Source organism: Hippopotamus amphibius, chromosome 1 (assembly GCF_030028045.1).
Source record: "Hippopotamus amphibius kiboko isolate mHipAmp2 chromosome 1, mHipAmp2.hap2, whole genome shotgun sequence".
NCBI lineage: Eukaryota > Metazoa > Chordata > Mammalia > Artiodactyla > Hippopotamidae > Hippopotamus > Hippopotamus amphibius.
The window spans coordinates 114,968,637-114,985,562 of NC_080186.1; the positions used below are offsets into that span (position 1 = coordinate 114,968,637).

General features: G+C 43.8%; 1 protein-coding gene across 1 annotated transcript; it reads right to left on the reverse strand.

Annotated features, from left to right (window-relative positions):
- Positions 1-7,672: 7,672 nt before the first annotated feature.
- Positions 7,673-13,305, reverse strand: TCHH (trichohyalin). Its single transcript, XM_057723778.1, has 4 exons — positions 13,168-13,305; positions 11,612-12,433; positions 11,318-11,374; positions 7,673-11,284 (listed from the first exon to the last, which is right to left on the reverse strand). Exons 1-4 carry the CDS (start codon positions 13,303-13,305, stop codon positions 8,723-8,725), a joined length of 3,579 nt encoding a protein of 1,192 aa, XP_057579761.1. The 3' UTR covers positions 7,673-8,722.
- Positions 13,306-16,926: the final 3,621 nt, after the last annotated feature.

Here is a 16,926-nt window from a genome sequence, read left to right on the forward strand (position 1 = left end):
CTCTCTTTTCTCCTTCTGGGACTCCTATATGTGAATGCTAATATGCTTGATGTTGTCCCTGAGGTCTCTTAAACTGTCCTCATTTCTTTTTATTCTTTACTTTTTTTTCTCTTCAACTTCAGTGATTTCCAGTATTCTGTCTTCCAGTTCACTGATCTGTTCTACTGTTGACTCTTTCTAGTGTATTTTTTATTTCAATTATTGTATTCTCCATCCCTGGTTCTTCTTTATATTTTTTAACTCTGTTAAAAACTTCTAACTTCTCACTCTGTTCATCTAGTCTTCTTCCGTGTTCTTTGCACATCTTTATGATTGTTACCTTGTACTTTTTATCTCTGCTTCACTTAGTTCTTCTTCTGAGGTTTTCTCTACTTCCTTCGTTGGGAATCTATTCTTCCATTGCCTCCTTTTGCTTAATTTGCTGCTTTTATTTTTATGTATTTGGTAGGTTGATTTCATTTTCCGACTTTGGAGAAGCAGTCTTTTGTAGGAAATGTCCTGTGTGTCCAGCAGTGTTCTCCCCTCTGGTCACCAGAACTCTGTATGCTCTAGGGGTGCCCTCTATGTAGACTGCATGGATCCTTCTGTTGTGGTAAGCTGACTACTATGGGTGGTCTGGTAGGTGTGGCTGGCCCTCGGTCTGGTTGGCCCTGCCTTTTGTGGAGGCCACCAGCATCTGGTTGGAAAGGTTGTGTCATGAAGCAGCTGGCTGTGGAGCTCACTGGTTGGTGGATCTAGGTTCTAAGGTGGCTCATTGTGGGGTCAGGGTTCCCCGATCTAGTGTCAGCTTGCTGGTGGGTGGAGCCAGTTCATGACAGGCTGGCTATGGAGTCAGGATGTTTCAAGGTTAGTGCTGGTCCACTGGTGAGTGAGGCTGGATCCCTGGGTGGCTGCCGAGGAGTCCCAGTACTGGTACCCTCAGGCTGGTGAGTTGGGCTGGGTCCCAGAGCTAATAAGCTAGAGGGAGGATTCCAAAATAGTGCTTGTCAGCAGAGACACACACTGTTTGTGTGTTAGAATGAGCTCCCAAGAATGGCTGCTGCCCGTGTCTATGTCTCCAGACTGAGCTCCAGTTGCCTCCTGCCATTCGGGGAGGCTCTCCCAGATCAGCAGGTGGGTCTGACCAAGGATCATTTCAAATTACTGCTTATGCTATGGGTCCTGGAGCATGTGAGATTTTGGGTGTGCCTATTAAGAGTGAATTATCTGTTTCTCACAGTCCTCTGGCTCTCCTAAAAGTAAGCCCTGCTAGCCTTAAAGCCCTTTGTCCTGGGGGCTCATTTTCCTGGTTCAGGACCCTGGGGTTGGGAAGCCTGATATGGAGCTCAGACCATTTGCTCCTTGGGGAGAACCACTGCAGTTAAGATTATCCTCCTGTTTGTGGGTTGCCTACCTGGTTGTTCTCATCAATAGTTGTTCTGTAAATAGTTGTAATTTTAGTGTGCCCATAGGAGGAGGTGAGCTCAGGGTCTTCCTACTCCACCATTTTGGCCACTCTGCTTCCCCAGAATGTGTTTTGAAGGAGTGGTAGAGGTGAAGGCAAATCTGGCTGTCCAAACCTGGGGAAGCTCTGAACTCAGAATTAGCAGGTATAAAGGAGGTGGGAGTCAGAAGTAGGGCTTTAAACAGGGAAGCAATTGAAAGTTTGTATAAGGAAATTCTGTCTCAGCAGTTGTTCCCATACCCCTCCTCTACTTTAGAGTGTAGAGCATAGACATCTAGGCATATATTGCCTTATCTTCCTAGCAACCCCCTAAATGGCTCTTCTCTAAAGAAACTGAACAAAATTCCCAAAATACTAAATGTAAACTCCTGAGGGCAGGACTCTATATCTACTTTTCCGCTTTATCTCCAGAAGCTGTAAGAGTGTCTGGACTATGGTAGGTGCTCTGTCAGTGTTCGCTGGCTTAGTAGACTGAAAGCTAAGGTATCTAGTATAGATATTAATACTCCAGGAAAACCCTCTCCATATGGCGTTGCGGGGCGCTGGGTTGTGTGTGTCTGCAGCATAATGGGCATTTACTTGCAAATTGATAGGTTTCTGCTCTATCCTGCCACAAATTTCCATTCAAGGAAGAGAGCTGGTGTGTAAATTGACCTACTTATGCAAATCAGAAGGAACTCAAATCTTTTTATTGCTATAATGGGGCAACTAAGAATATTTAGGTATTTTAATAAATCAGTAACACAAAAGAGAAAGAACAAAATAAGTAGAAAAACTGACCCCAAAGGAAATAGATATAATTCAGGAAACAGAAGAGAAGTTAAAAACTCTAATTAAAATATGCAGATGTAGAGAGCAGACTTGAGGACACAGGGGGGGTGGGGTGGGGGGGTGAAGGGGAAGCTGGGACAAAGTGAGAGAGTAGCATTGACATACATACACTACCAAATGTAAAATAGATAGCTAGTGGGAAGCTGCTGCATAACACAGGGAGATCAACTTGATGATTGGTGATGACTTAGAGGGCTGGGATAGGGAGGGTGGGAAGGAGTCTCAGGAGGGAGGGGATATGAGGATATGTGTATAAATACAACTGATTCACTTTGTTGTACAGCAAAAACTAACACAACAGTGTAAAGCAATTATATTCCAATAAAAAGCTTAAAAAAAAGATGAAAAAAAACCCTAAAAAAACCAAAAAACAAAAACCCCAAACTCTAATTAATATACTCCAAAGAAATTAAATGAGACAAGACTGGGATGCTCCAAAATAACAATCAGAGAACAAAGATAAGAGAATAAAAAGTATTTTAGATTAAAAATAATTCCTGAAATTAAAAAAAGCAATAGAATAAAAAAAAGAACCAGAGGTTGATAAAAGCTTCTAGAATACTGTAGCATCATCTAACAGAACTTTAGATATTTGCAGTGTTCAGTGTGATAGCCACTAGTTATATGTGGCTTCAAATGTGACTAGTGTGAATGGGAAACTAAATTTTAGATTTTATTTCATAATTTTTAATTTAAATACAAATGGTCACATTTGGCTAGTGACTACCTTATTGGGCAATGCAGTTTTAAAATATAAAGCACAAAAAGAAAGAAATGTAAGAGGTGGGAGAGAAGATAAGAAACATACATAATCAACTCAGGAGGTCCCACTTTTAACTAATAGGAACCTCAGAAAAGTAAAACATAAAAAAAAGGAGATGAATTTGTCAAAGAATTAATAGATTTCCTAGAGACTTCATATCTTAAAAGGTCCACAAAATGTTTGCCTAAATATATCCTTGGGAATTTCAGAACATCAAGGATGAGGGAAAGAAAGGTCCAGTATCTTGCCCAAGGCTACAAAGCTAGTAAGTGGTAAACACAGTATTTGCTTTCAGGCAATCTTGCTTCTACGCCTGTGTGCTTAACATAATGTAGATATCTCCAAGTGTTAGAATCTGCACGTGTAAAAAGCATGGTATATTTGGTTGTGGTTAGAAATATAAAAGTATAGGTGACACTGTCAAAAGTTGCTAGAAAAAGAAAAATACATTTCTTAGAAAGGTAACAGAAATTAGAATAATGAAAATATTAAATATTGACAAAGGGAAAGGAGAAGAAATGTAGTGCAAATGACTTAAATCCTCACCTCTCATAGGGGAGATATCATTTAAATTTGATAAATTTTACTACAAGAGGTTACTACCAGAAGAATTAAAACAATTTTTTAAAGAGACTTTTTCTCTGAGGAGTGGGACTGGGGTTAAAAAGATGTGATCCTTGGACAAAAGGAGCTGCTACGGGTATATTCATTCATTCATTTAACAAATGTTTATTGAATGTCTACATTATGTATCTAATTCTCACAACTCCTTAAGCCAGGTTTCTCAGCATGAAGAAGGCTTCATAGGCACTAGGAACTTTTGAAATTCTAGGCAAAAATTTGAGAATGTTTATTTTTCTAGCGAGACAGTCTGTATACTTCATCGGCATATCATAGAGCTCTATCACTTATTGCTTATCATGGAAAGAATATACAAATTAAAGAATTCCAAGTTGTAGTCTCTGTTTTCAAGGTATTTACAATCTAGCTGGGCAGATGAAGAAAATATAAAGCCAACTAAGGCAGAATACTGTAATCAACAAATGAGTAGTAAATACAAAAGATATCTTAGAACCTCAATGAAGACAGAGAGAGATCATGTATATCAGGGAGATTAGGAAAGATTTAGGGAAGAGGTGGGACTAAACCTGGGTCTTTTAAACTGAGAAGAAATCATCCAGGTGGACAGAAAGGAGAGAGGTACTCCAAATAGGTAAATTATACTAATAACTCTTTGAAGTAAGGAGAGTCATAGGATGTCCTAATGACAACAAAGAGACTAGTCTAGTTTTTAACATATGGTTGGCTCTGGGGTGTTGTGGGGGCCGGAGTATAAAAGGTGGATTGTTTCTAGAATGTGGAGAGCCTTAAGACCAAAATGAAGACCTTAGACTTTATCTTTCAGAAAATGCCAATTTTTTAAAAAGGGGAGTGATGACAAATAGAAATCAGATTTTTTAAAGTTTCTGTAATTTGAGTGCTTGCCATTGATGTCCTGAGTGTTCAGAAAATGATAACCTACTCAGAAGTCTACCTTTTGTTTAAGTTCCAGATTATTGCATATGACTGTCAGCTCTTTACTAACAAGGGAAACATGCTTATTACATATTACATAGATCATAATCTTCAACAGATTACAGTCCAGTACACGTGCTGAACAAACTCATAATTACCATGGCTGAATGAAAACATTAGCATTGTGTAATTAGTGCAAAAGATGGAGCAGAGATGGGTTCATATTTAACTAATGGCCACTGAGTTTCAGTTTGGAAGCAAGTTCCTGGACTTTGTCTTCTCATAAAAGAATGGGATTAATTAAATGCATATGTGAATTTCATGAATGAGAAGGGCAATAATTTTGGGTAGTACTAGGGTCACAGAAAATTGGGTAAGTTTAGGGTCTTCTCCCTCATGGACTAAACCTGGGATGATAAGAAGGTGCTCTGGCGGAATCTGGGAGACAAATGAGAGAAGTTCAGGTCTAATTGGCTAGAAAGGAAATCTTTGAAGCTAGAACTAAGGTCTGATGATCATCTTCATCAGTTAATTCTTTTCCCTGTCTTCTGTTAGCTAAAGGTAGAAGTTAGGGCGAGGGATAATTTGAGTTGCTTTCAGAATTACAGTTGAACAAGCCAAATGTGAGAATTAAAGTAATTTTTTTTAGTCCTGGGAATAAGCTTGGTGCTAGCTATTTCAGTCTCATAGTTTGAAATATGAAACAATGAAGGCTCAGAAAGCTTAAGTGGCTTGCAAGAGGACACATGGATAATAAAGTGAAGAAACAGGCAAGAACGACTACTTCGCCACTGTATGCATATTGCTTAGGATGCCTGGCATATAGGAAATGCTCAATAAATATTTGTCCAACGAATAATTGAATGGACCCCAGGCTTCTGATTCCTTGCAGCATTTGTTCCACTGTGCCATAGAAACCATGGCAGATTTAATTAAAAAAAAGTGTCTTTGAGCAACCAGGATGGCTTGTACCTGTACAATGTCAAAGGATACAGATCATCAAAATACAGATAGAGTTCCCTTGAAGCATAACCTCACTTTTCACAGTATATTAGTTTTCTAGGGCTATTATTATAAAATGCCAAAGACTGGGTGGCTTAACCAACAGAAATTTATTTTCTCAAAGTTCTGGAGGCTAGAAGTCAAAAATCAAGGTGTTGGTAGGGTTGATTTCTTGTGAGAGCCATGAGGGGAAGATCTGTTCCAGGCCCTTGTCCTTGGCTTGTATCAATAGATGGCCATCTTCCAGAAATAGAGACACAGATGTAGAGAACAAACATATGGACACCAAGTGGGGAAAGCCGGTGGGGGGGTTGGTGTGGTGATGAATTGGAGAGACTGGAATTGCCATATATATATTACTAATAAGAAAAAAAATATCGAATTGTTTGCTTTAAATATATGCAGTTTATTGTATGTCAATTGTATCTCAATAAAAGTTCTTAAAGAAAAAAAATAGATGGCCATCTTCTTCCTATGTCTTCACATCATTTTCCCTCTGTCCTTGTCTATGGCCATGTTTTCTCTTCTTATAAAGACACTATTCATATTGGATTAGAGCCCACCTAATGACCTCATTTTAATTTGATTACCTATTTAAGTACTATATCTCCAAACGTGGTTACATTCTAAGGCACTGAGGCTTAGGACTTCATCATATGAACCCTTAGGTGGGGACATAATTCATAACACATGGAGACCAGCTTTTCCATCATAGAGCATAATAAACCCTCAACCCCATTTTCTAGCAGCAGCCAAGGTGATGTTAGTAGAGCTCCCAGTTTACAGTTAAGCAGCCAATTGCCCAACAGCCTCAAGGTTCTGCCCATACACGTACATAATCCTGGTGGAGCAGGAGGGTTGGACTGCCAGCACATTCTCCTGCCAGCATACTAAAACAAGAGCCATAGGGCACGGGCTGGCTGAGTTTTTTTTAAAAGTATATGCTATTATAACTGTGATGAAACAATACTTTCTTCTTTGGAAATTGGCTCTTTCCTCATCTTGTGAAGTCCAACAAGAAGTGTGAAGGGCTTTGTTTTTATCACGATTATGAATTGTTGAACTATAGCTTAGATGATAAGTGTGTATTTCAGGAACATGTTGGGACTGGCATTTATAAGGAGGCTCTTGTATGAATGCCCATTGAGAGGATCCTGGGGAAAGCCAGTGAGGCTCTTTCCACTGTTTCTGTGAAGATTCTTAGTAAGTAAAAGCATATACTTACCTTAAGAGGAAAGTACTTTTGCAGAAAGAAATCATTTGAAAGAGACAAAGCTCCAAGTTAGTATCAGGGGATTCCCAGGTTTTATCTTTAGTGGGCATCTGCTATTTGTGTTAAAGAGAGAGGGAGGCTTGTGCTCCTTGCAGAAAATGCCACCTTACTCTATGAGAATGATACTCAGAAGCTATAGGCTTAGCTTTCTTGTCTCCACCATTGACCAAAATGTTGAGTGTCTATAACTTAGGAAATCTTCTCAACCATGACCCTCACAATTAGAGATGATACTATTCTTCATCAAGGCCTTCTTGGATTTATTCCTAGTTACCACCTGTGGATACTAAATATAGATTCCAGCAGATGGCACAGGGGTGTTTGGTCTTCAGAAGATAATCTGATACTTTTGGCTTGATTATTATTAAGTACCTTCTGACTAAGTCACCTCATGGATTGTGTTGCTGAAATCAACCGATCATTTAATTTCTGTAATGCTGAACTGAAGTTTCAGGTCATTTTCTACTACTGGCTCAGACTTCAGAGACAAGAAGGTGCTGTATTCTTGGAAGAAAATATTAACAAACACTGGAAGCACCATTATTTGTCACAAGCAGTAAGTAACCACAAGAAAGGGCAAAGAAAGCTGTAGGGTCAAGAATAAAAACACTTGGAAAAATAATCCTAGCTTGGGGATGGAAAAATATAGCATTCACCCTAGCAGAGAAAAATGGTTGGGGAAAATAGAGAGTTGGTTTTTTTTTTTCTTTCCTTTTTTATATTTAGACAGATAATAGTGACCAAATACCCTTAAAGTGACTGGAAACTTATGTCAGCTCCTGACCATTAAACCTAGAGTTTTGGTTTGATGCATAAAAAACAGAAAAAAAAATTGTTTGCCAAAACATTTATTATTAATTTTTTACACAGTCCAATTATTTTAACAAGTATGTCTCCAAAGTAGTAGCAATAGGCCTCAAAGGATTGTGGGCTTATGGGTTTTGTCAAAGGGTGTCTAGGGACTTGCCCCTCTGTCCACAAAAATTCCCCTTTCCCTCCCCCCACATGCTCTGTAATCTTCTGTTGGCTCTAGAGCAAGGTATATGTTTACAGGATCCTGAGCAGGTCCCCTCTCAGCTAAAATTAACAAAGGCAGTAATATTCTCAAGCTCATCAAAGACTGGGGGAAAGGAACTGAGTGCTACACACTATGGCAGACATGGTTTTAAAGTCTGAGCTCTGGAGTTGTTTGAGAAACACCTTGCTTTTGCTTCATGAGATTTTAAATATTCATAGAGTTACATGTAAAAAAATCTAATTCAAATTCTAAGTCTTCAAGCTAAACTTCATTCTTAACAGATATTTCTTCCAGTTACCAGCTGATTTCACAGGGAGTTTTTCTGGAGAAGCCTTTTCCCCTGCACTATTCAAGGGTTGTTGTAAAAATTCAGTCCCCTCACAGAATCTGTGCTAATTATGCCACAAAAAGTGAGAGACAATTTGGAGGTAAATATTAACGAAATTTAGGCCCAACCAACGTGAACATCAAAAATATCTGAACTCTCTACAAGATGGATCAACAAATTAAAAAAAAGACCCATTCTTTTGAGTCTCAAGTTGACATAATACTCGTTACTTTTGAAAGCAATAAATGAACGTGCTCCCCAAACAAAACTCCTTAAACAAATTAAATGGCTTATATGTTTTTAAAAATGCACACCACATCTACACCAAAGAGCAAAGACATCCTGCAGTAAAGAACTACTTAAGGAACAATAAAAGGCAGGAGTACTAAGTACATGAAAGAGTGTAGTTTAAGATTTTGTAAAAAAGAGATAATTCTAACACCAGAGAGTTTTCCCACAACCAGAAACATCAGAGTCATTCGGTACTCAGTATTTCTCGTTTTCCTTTGCTCGAAGCGTTGGCAAGCGTCAGGATTTGGCAGCATCTCTTAAGGGCGGTATTGAGATCTCTGCTCTTGGATGTACTCATACAGTGGGCTGGAGCGCACCGGGGCACTGGCAAACTGACGCTTGCCGGGCTCCAGGACCTGCCGACGGCCCTTGTCTTCCTCCCAAACTTGGCTGCGGCTCTGCTGCAGGTCGCGACGCCTCTGCTCCTCCTGCTGGTGGCGGCGGAGCTGCTCTTCTTCCCGAAATTTTCTCTTCCGCTCCTGGCGGTGTCTCTGCTCCTCTTGCCGCAGTTCTGGTTCCTGACGACGCCTCTTCTCCTCCCCCGCAAACTGCTCCTCCGCCGGATACTGCCGGTCTCGCTCCTGCTCGCGCCTCAGCTCTTCCTGCTCCTCGCGCTGCAGCTCCGCTTCTTGATCGAGGAACTTCCTGTCCTGCTCCTGGACGCGTCGCTTTTCTTCCTCTCGCTCCTGCTGGAGACTCTGCTCTTCCTCGAGGAACTTTCTGTCTCTTTGCCTCTGACGTCTCTGTTCTTCCTCTTGCTCTGCGCGCCTCAGTTGGCCCACCTGGGAGAAGGCACCCTCTAGTTCCCGGCGGCGCAGCTGCTGTTCCCTTTCCCGGCGGAGCTGTTCCTCCTCACGGAACTTTCTGTCGCGCTCCTGGCGGCGCCGCTGTACTTCCCTTTCCTGCAGGAGCTCTTCCTCCTCACGGAACCTGTCAGGCTCCTGGCGAAGCTGCTGCTCACGCTCCTGGCGGCGCCGCTGTTCTTCCCATTCCTCAAGAAGCTGTTTCTCTTCGCGGAACTTTATGTCACGCTCCTGGCGAAGCTGTTGCTCACGCTCCTGGCGGCGCCGCTGTTCTTCCCTTTCCTGCAGGAGCTCTTCCTCCTCATGGAACCTTCTGTCACGCTCCTGACGAAGCTGTTGCTCGCGCTCCTGGCGGCGCTGCTCTTCCCTTTCCTGCAGGAGCTCTTCCTCCTCATGGAACCTTCTGTCACGCTCCTGGCGAAGCTGCTGCTCACGCTCCTGGCGGCGCTGCTCTTCCGTTTCCTGCAGGAGCCGTTCCTCTTCGCGGAACCTTCCGTCACGCTCCTGGCGGCGCAGCTGTTCTTCCCTTTCCTGCAGGAGCTCTTCCTCCTCACGGAACCTTCTGTCACGCTCCTGGCGAAGCTGTTGCTCGCGCTCCTGGCGGCGCTGCTCTTCCCTTTCCTGAAGGAGCTGTTCCTCCTCGCGGAATTTTCTATCTCGCTCCTGGTGAAGCTGTCTCTCGCGTTCCCGGAAGCGCAGCTGCTGTTCCTCTTCGCGGAACTTTCTGTCTTCTTCCTGACGGCGTATTTTCTCCTCCTTTTCCCCTCTCAGCAGCTGCTCTTCCTCTAGAAATTTCCTGTTTCGCCTTTTGGCAACCTTTGGCTCCTCCCGCTCCAGCAGTTCTTCAGCTGGGAATTCCCTGTCGCGCTGTTGCCCCTTCCTCCTCTCTTGCTCTCGTTCTCTTTCCTCTTCCTCTTCCTCCTGCAGAGGCCACCGGTCCTGCTGGAATTGTCGCTCCCGCAGCTGGGAATCATCCACTTGCTGGGTCTTTTCTTTATTCTCTCTGCGTTTGGAGTAAACCCTGTTATTACGAACTTCATTTTCTTTTTCTGGTTGCCACTGCCATTTTAGATCTTGGTGCTGGTCCTCATCCCGGAATTGCCTCTTCCTGTCCAGGCGCTGAAGCTCCGCTTCGTCCCCATACTGTCTTTCCCGCCCTTGGCGCCTCTCCTCTCTTTGCAGCCGCTCTTCCTCCTGCTGCAGCTCCTCTTCCCGATATTGTCTTTCCCGCTCCTGGCGCCTCTCTTCTCTCTGCAGCCGCTCTTCCTCCCGCTGCAGCTCCTCCTCCTCAAGATATTGTCTCTCATCCTCCTGGCGCCTCTTCTCCCCCTGCAGCTGCTCCTTTTCACGCCGCAGCTGCCCTTCCTCCCTCAGCTGCTCCCGTTGAGCTGGCTTGGCGTGCAGTGTGTGGCTTTCCTCCTCTAGCTGCCACCTCCGTTTTTGGTCCCAGTGCTGCTCCTCCTTGCGTTGCTGCCTCTCCCGATCTTCTTGGAGGCTCTGCACCTCCTCGCGGACCTGTTGCTCTCGCTCCCTCTCGAGTCGCTGGCGGCGCTGCTCCTCCTCCTCACCGAACAGTTGTTCCCGTTCCTGGCGCCACAGCGCCCTCAGTTGCCTCTCCCGCTGCTCCCGCACCGGGGGCCTGGCCGACAGCCTCTGGTGGCGCCTCTCGCTCTCTTCCTCCGCCTGCCACTGCTGTTTGAAGTCTCGGCGCTGCTCTTCCTCCTCCTTCAGATGTGCCTGCTCCGTCTGGCGCAGCCGCTGCTCGCGCTCCTGGCGCCAGCTCCTCTCCTCCTCCTGCTCCTGGCGGCGCCTCTGCTGCTCTTGCCTTCGGGGCCTGGAGTAGACTTTGCTCTGACGCGCGTCTGCCTCGCTTTCTAGCTGCCACTGCCACCTCGGGGTGCGGCTCTCGCCCCGCTCTTCGGCCTCTCCCCGCGCCGCCTCCTCCTGCTCGCGCCTCAGCTCCTGCTGGCGCGTTTCCTGCTGCTCGCTCCTCAGCTCTTGTTCTCGCCTCTCCTGCTCCACGCGCGGCTCCTGTGCGCGCCTCAACGCCTGCTCCCGCCTCAGCTCGCGTTCGCGCCTCAGCTCCTGCTCCACTCGCGGCTCCTGCTCGCGCCTCAACTCCTGCTCCTGCCTCAGCTCGCGTTCGCGCCTCAGCTCCTGCTCCACTTGCGGCTCCTGTTCGCGCCTCATCTGCTCCACTCGCGGCTCCTGTCCGCCGCTCAGTTCCTGCTCCCGCCTCAGCTCGCGTTCAAGCCTGAGCTCCTGCTCCACTCGCGGCTCCTGTCCGCCCCTCAGTTCCTGCTCCCGCCTCAGTTCCCGTTCGCGCCTCAGCTCCTGCTTCACACGCGGCTCCTGTTCGCGCCTCAACTCCTGCTCCCGCCTCAGCTCGCGTTCACGTCTCAGCTCCTGCTCCACGCGCGGCTCCTGTCCGCCCCTCAGTTCCTGCTCCCGCCTCAGCTCCCGTTCGCGCCTCAGCTCCTGCTCCACGCGTGGCTCCGGCTCGCTCCGAAACTCCTGCTGCTTGCGCCTCTCCTGCTCCAAGCGCGGCTCCTCGCGCCCGCGCCTCTGCCTTTGCAGCTGCTGCTCTTCCTCCAGACGCTCCCTCTTCAGCTCTTGAAGCTCCAGTCTTTGCAGCCGCTCTTGTTCCTGGTGCTCGCGCTGCTCTAGCCTTTGCCGCTGTTGCTGCTCCGCCTGGAGGCGCTGTCGCTGCCTCTGCTCCTGCCTCTCTTGCCTTCGCTCTTGGTCAGGAAGCTCCTCTGGCTCCCGACCCTTGCGGCTCTGCTGCGGCTCTTCCTCCTCACCACGCTCCTCTCGTCCTCGCCTTCGCAGCCCATGCTCAAGTCTCTCTTGCTTCTCCCTCTGCTCCTCTTCCTCAGCGGGCTCTATCTCCTGTTCCTGCCTCTTCAGCCTGCGTTCTTCTTCCAGTTGTCTGTCCCGGGGCTCGAATCTCGTTTGGTCTTCCCACCTGCGATCTTGTAACGGGCTCCCCTTTCCCTCACGCGTGGCTCCCTTCTCATTTAGCCCCGAGGCCTGGCCGAGAGCGTAATAACAAGCTGCAGCCACCTTGAAAACGATCGGGAGGAATTCATGGAAATGAATTAGGCCGTCACGGTCGCGATCCAGAAGTTTCAGGACCAGGTCTACTGTCTCAGGGTCGTGTGGTCTCTATGAAAAGGAAAACAAAACTTTCACAATGTGCTACAGGTGGTAAACTTACACCCCCCCGCCAACACACACTGTGATATGATATGCTGGTACTCAAAAGACGTCAAGAGCAATTAGAAAAACTCCCAGTGTGTATGGAGTCTTGTCCCCATGTAGAATGTGAACATCTAATTTTAAAGCATACATTAATTGGAATTTTTTGCATCTTGTAATATAATGCTGATCAAAAGAACACAAGCTATCCTTAGCTGGGTGAATAAGAATAAACTCACCCTCAAGAGAGAATGTCATGGCAATTTATGAAGATTTGCAACAGCCATTTCTGTCTGAAATAGCCAGTATCCTGATTTGATTTTTATCCCATGTTTGAAGACAACAAAACATTTGTGGAAATGCCATTTCACTAGAGAAGAGTCTGATTTTAATTATTGAAATTTAAAAGTATATTTAAGTTCCTTCTAAGTTTAGTTTGATCTTTGGTAATATCTTCCCATTAACAGTTCATTCACATTGATGTTGCCATCAAGTACATGAAATGCTAGCAACTTCTTTAGTACTCGGACTACAATGCCAATTAAGTTCCTTCAGACTCACAAATGAATGCGGGATGTGGCATAGGGCTGTCATGGTATAAAATGAATATAAAATCACCATTCCTTGCTCTGGTCTCTCCTGAGAAGAAATTTCATAACTCTAAATCAATAGAGAAATTTCCTTTTCTTGTTATTTCTTACCCGAAGGATGTCTCCAATTTCTCTCTCAAGGAGGTTCTTCAGATCTTTCTTGCTTAGCGCTTCCCTATCACAATCATGTGAGGCATATTGATTGAAAATTTTAGTGATATTAAAGATGCTTCTCAGAAGTGGAGACATTTCTTTTCTTCCTTCAAGTTCAAGTAAACCTAGAACAATAAAACAGGATCCAGAATCAAACTCTGTTTCTGATCTTGGGGAAGCTCTATCCACACTGTTTCAGGCAGATCCCCAAATAATTTGACTTTGCCAAAGTTTTCCAACCTGGGTTTTCAAAGCATTTTATCTTAATATAGTGCTTAGGAAAGGGAAGAGAGATCCTGAAATGTTTCAAGCCAGGGAATTATCTTCAGACTATCCTGTAGTCAGCTTTTGATTTTCTACCAAATTTGGATTATCCATTATCCTTTCCTTCTCTCTCCTTCTGCTCCCTACTATTTTTCAGATTAGACAGTGAAGAGTGTAGATGTTTAAATTTGATATGTTGCTATTCATAAGAACTTTCCTCTAAAGTTGAACAAAGAGGCTAGGTGAAAGCTAAAAGGTGAAGGAAGACTTGAGAGTTATCTTAAAGTGGATAAAAACCAAGTACACCTAATTGTGGCAGCAAAATGTTTGGTGGTGACTGGAACAATAAAAATGGAATGTGGATTATTTCCTAACATTGTAGTCCTTTACAGATCTAGGAGTATAATTCATAAGTCATCAACTCTTAAGCAATACTGCTTCCTAGTCAAAGGTGGCATTGTAATATTTAGATATATTAATGCAGAAAACAGAGAGTGCATGTTATTGGCCTTAACTCAGATGTGTTACAGATATTCAATTATTGCAAGTTTCTGATAGGTACTTCCTGACTGGCTACCAGAGTCAGTGAGTCAAACTGAACCTAGAAAGCTGGCTTCTTTAATTACTTCTCAACTCCAACACCTTGGATGCCATAACTACATGAAGATGGCCCATATTGGGTAGAACCAATATAAAAAGAGAACTGGGGGTTGGCAAACTTTTGAGAGGGCAGTTTTTAGGAAGATGAGCCCCATCAGTCATAGATGACCATCCTCCAACCCCTGATGTGCAGACTTATAGCATTAAGTACTCCATAAAAAAATGGCATGGAGTTAGTAGGAGTTAGATATCTGTGTAAGATACTGATGCCTTCTGTCATGTAGACCCTCCTGACTTCCCCCCACATCTACAACAGCTGGAAAATGAAGAATCGTACAGAAGAACATGATCCCACTGAATGGGACTTACCCACTTCACCAGAGGAAGAAGTCGAGTGCTCGCTGACACTGCTGGCAGGTGTACTGAACAGCTGGGAGCTAGCCCTTTTATAGAGGTTTTAATTGTGCCCTGAAGAGCAACTTGGGAAGGATACACCCACTCTGTGGGTTGGCTTGATTCATTCTTAACCAAGCCCCACTCCACCTCTGTCTCCACAAATTTTATCTTGCTATTTGCTTACATAGCTATTTGGCATGAGGTTCACAGAACTTTCCTCCTGACAGTTGGGTACTGGCTCCACCTAACTTGAAAGGATAGAATATTTGGCAGAATCTCTAATTTTCCTTTATTGTTAAAATTAAACAAAGAAATTCATGTTCAGAATCTTAACTAATTATGATTTTATTACAAAGTAGTAACCTCTTAAGCCATTTACTTTATAAAAGATATAAATTCTAGGTTGAGGTTAAACAGAAACTTTAACATAAACTGATGAGAACCAACTGACTTCTCCCTGGGATGTGACAGTCCATGGGGAGCTACTTATAGCCCTGCCTGAGACATTCTAGGACAATGAGAGTGTGTAAGGAATTAGTTTTAGTTTCTTCCCTGAAAATGCAGATGTAAAACATTTGCATCTATATTCTTGGGTCTTGTGATGATTTTCCTACAGATTGAGGATTGCTTCCTTGGCAAATAATTTTGAAGGGTACTTTAAAAATATGTTTTCATTAAATTGTTCATAAGAGAACTTGAAATCTGTGAAATTTCATTATTTAGTGATATTACATCTAAATGAAGTTTGCTCATCTCTTTTCTCATTAGCCTACTGATGCCCCTGGAGAAAAAGAGCTAGTGTAGTGCATTTTTGTAGATGTAATCATCCTGCTCAGCCCAAGTTACTAATGATCATGACACCTAAACACTTGAGTCTGCTTCTCGTGGAAGGACATTAAGGTAATTGGTCATTCTAGCCCATTATATTTGTCAGGGCTTTCTCAACCCTGGCGATCACTTGCAAATATCAGCACTGTTTTATTGTAAGGAACTGGATTTTATCCCTGGTTTTCAGTGACTCCCACCCTTACATTTCAGGCAATATGAAACTTTGGTTCATAATAGATTTGTGGAGACTATTAAATGATTCAGTGGCTTTGGGCATGTCTGTCTCTTCCTTTGTCCAACAGAGGCAAGTATTGGTTTTCTGAATGTCGAGGAGACTCTGTAGGGTCCTTCAGTGGAATGTGAAGATTTGGAACCTAAATATTGATGGCTATTCTTTTATGTGCAGATTGGTCCAAATGATAGTGGGCTTGAATTCTATTTGTCCCTTCACTTGCTGCCATCCCAGAGGTGGGGTGAAGAGGAAAGTGGAATTGATTGGTGATGGGAAGACAATTGTTAGCCTGGCTCACTTCTGCATCCTTAAGGACTTCAGCATCGATATCTGTGATCTAGGGGTTCTCTTAGAACTATCACCATTTTTTGGACTCAGCAAATCTGATGTAGTAGCTCCTTAGTGAAGAATGAAGATTTCTCTTTTTGCATTCTATTTAGGGTTCTATACAGTTCCCTTAATCTTTGAATTCTGGGATAGAACCATCATGAGCACTGTATACACTGCAACCATAGATCATCACAGAACCTCTGTCTCTCACAGAAGGTACTAGCCTTTTTTATGGGTGTCCTTCACGGTATTCCCTGGACAAACCCTGCCTTATGTCTGATTCTGTTTTTATCCACCTATGTGTGATCTGCTGGGGGACCTCAGCCCAGGTGGTGGGATGCATCTGTGTGATTTCATTACCTTTCTATAGTCAATACACTCAAAAAAGGACTGAACATTTATTAGGTTCTATGAGAATAAAGGGAAAATATTAATCATTCTAAAAATCATGGTTGAAACAAATATATGAGGGTGAGTCAAAAATTATCCTCACTCTGGCTGTAGAATTTATTTTAATTAACTTTTTGAAAAGACAAATTTTGACATAATGTCCTTGCTTTTCAGTGCACTTTGTCCATCTGTCAACAAGCTTTCATATTCCCTCATTAAAAAATGTTTTAGGCTGAGCCGCGAGCCATGAATGCACTGCTGCCTTCACTTCACCAGAAGTGAATCTTCATCCTTGTAGGGCTGCTTTTGGGGGACCAAACAAGTGAAAGTCTGACGGAGCAAGATCAGGACTATAGGGAGGATGCTTTAATAACTTAAAATGAAGTTTTTGCAGAGTGTCAACAGTGTGGGCAGAAGTGTGTGGACATGAATTGTCATGCAAGATCACAACGCCCTTGGATAGCAGTCCTCTGCATTTAACCCAAAGTTTAGTCTTCAGCTCTTCAATAAGATCTCACTGTAAGGAGCACTGTTGATTGTTAAATTGTTTTCCTGATAATGTTCCAATACTGGCCCTTGAGAATCCCAGAGAACTGTAAGCATCGATTTTCCAGCCGATGGTTGACTTTTGGACTTTTTCTTGGGTCAGCGATTGAGGATGTTTCCATTCCATACTC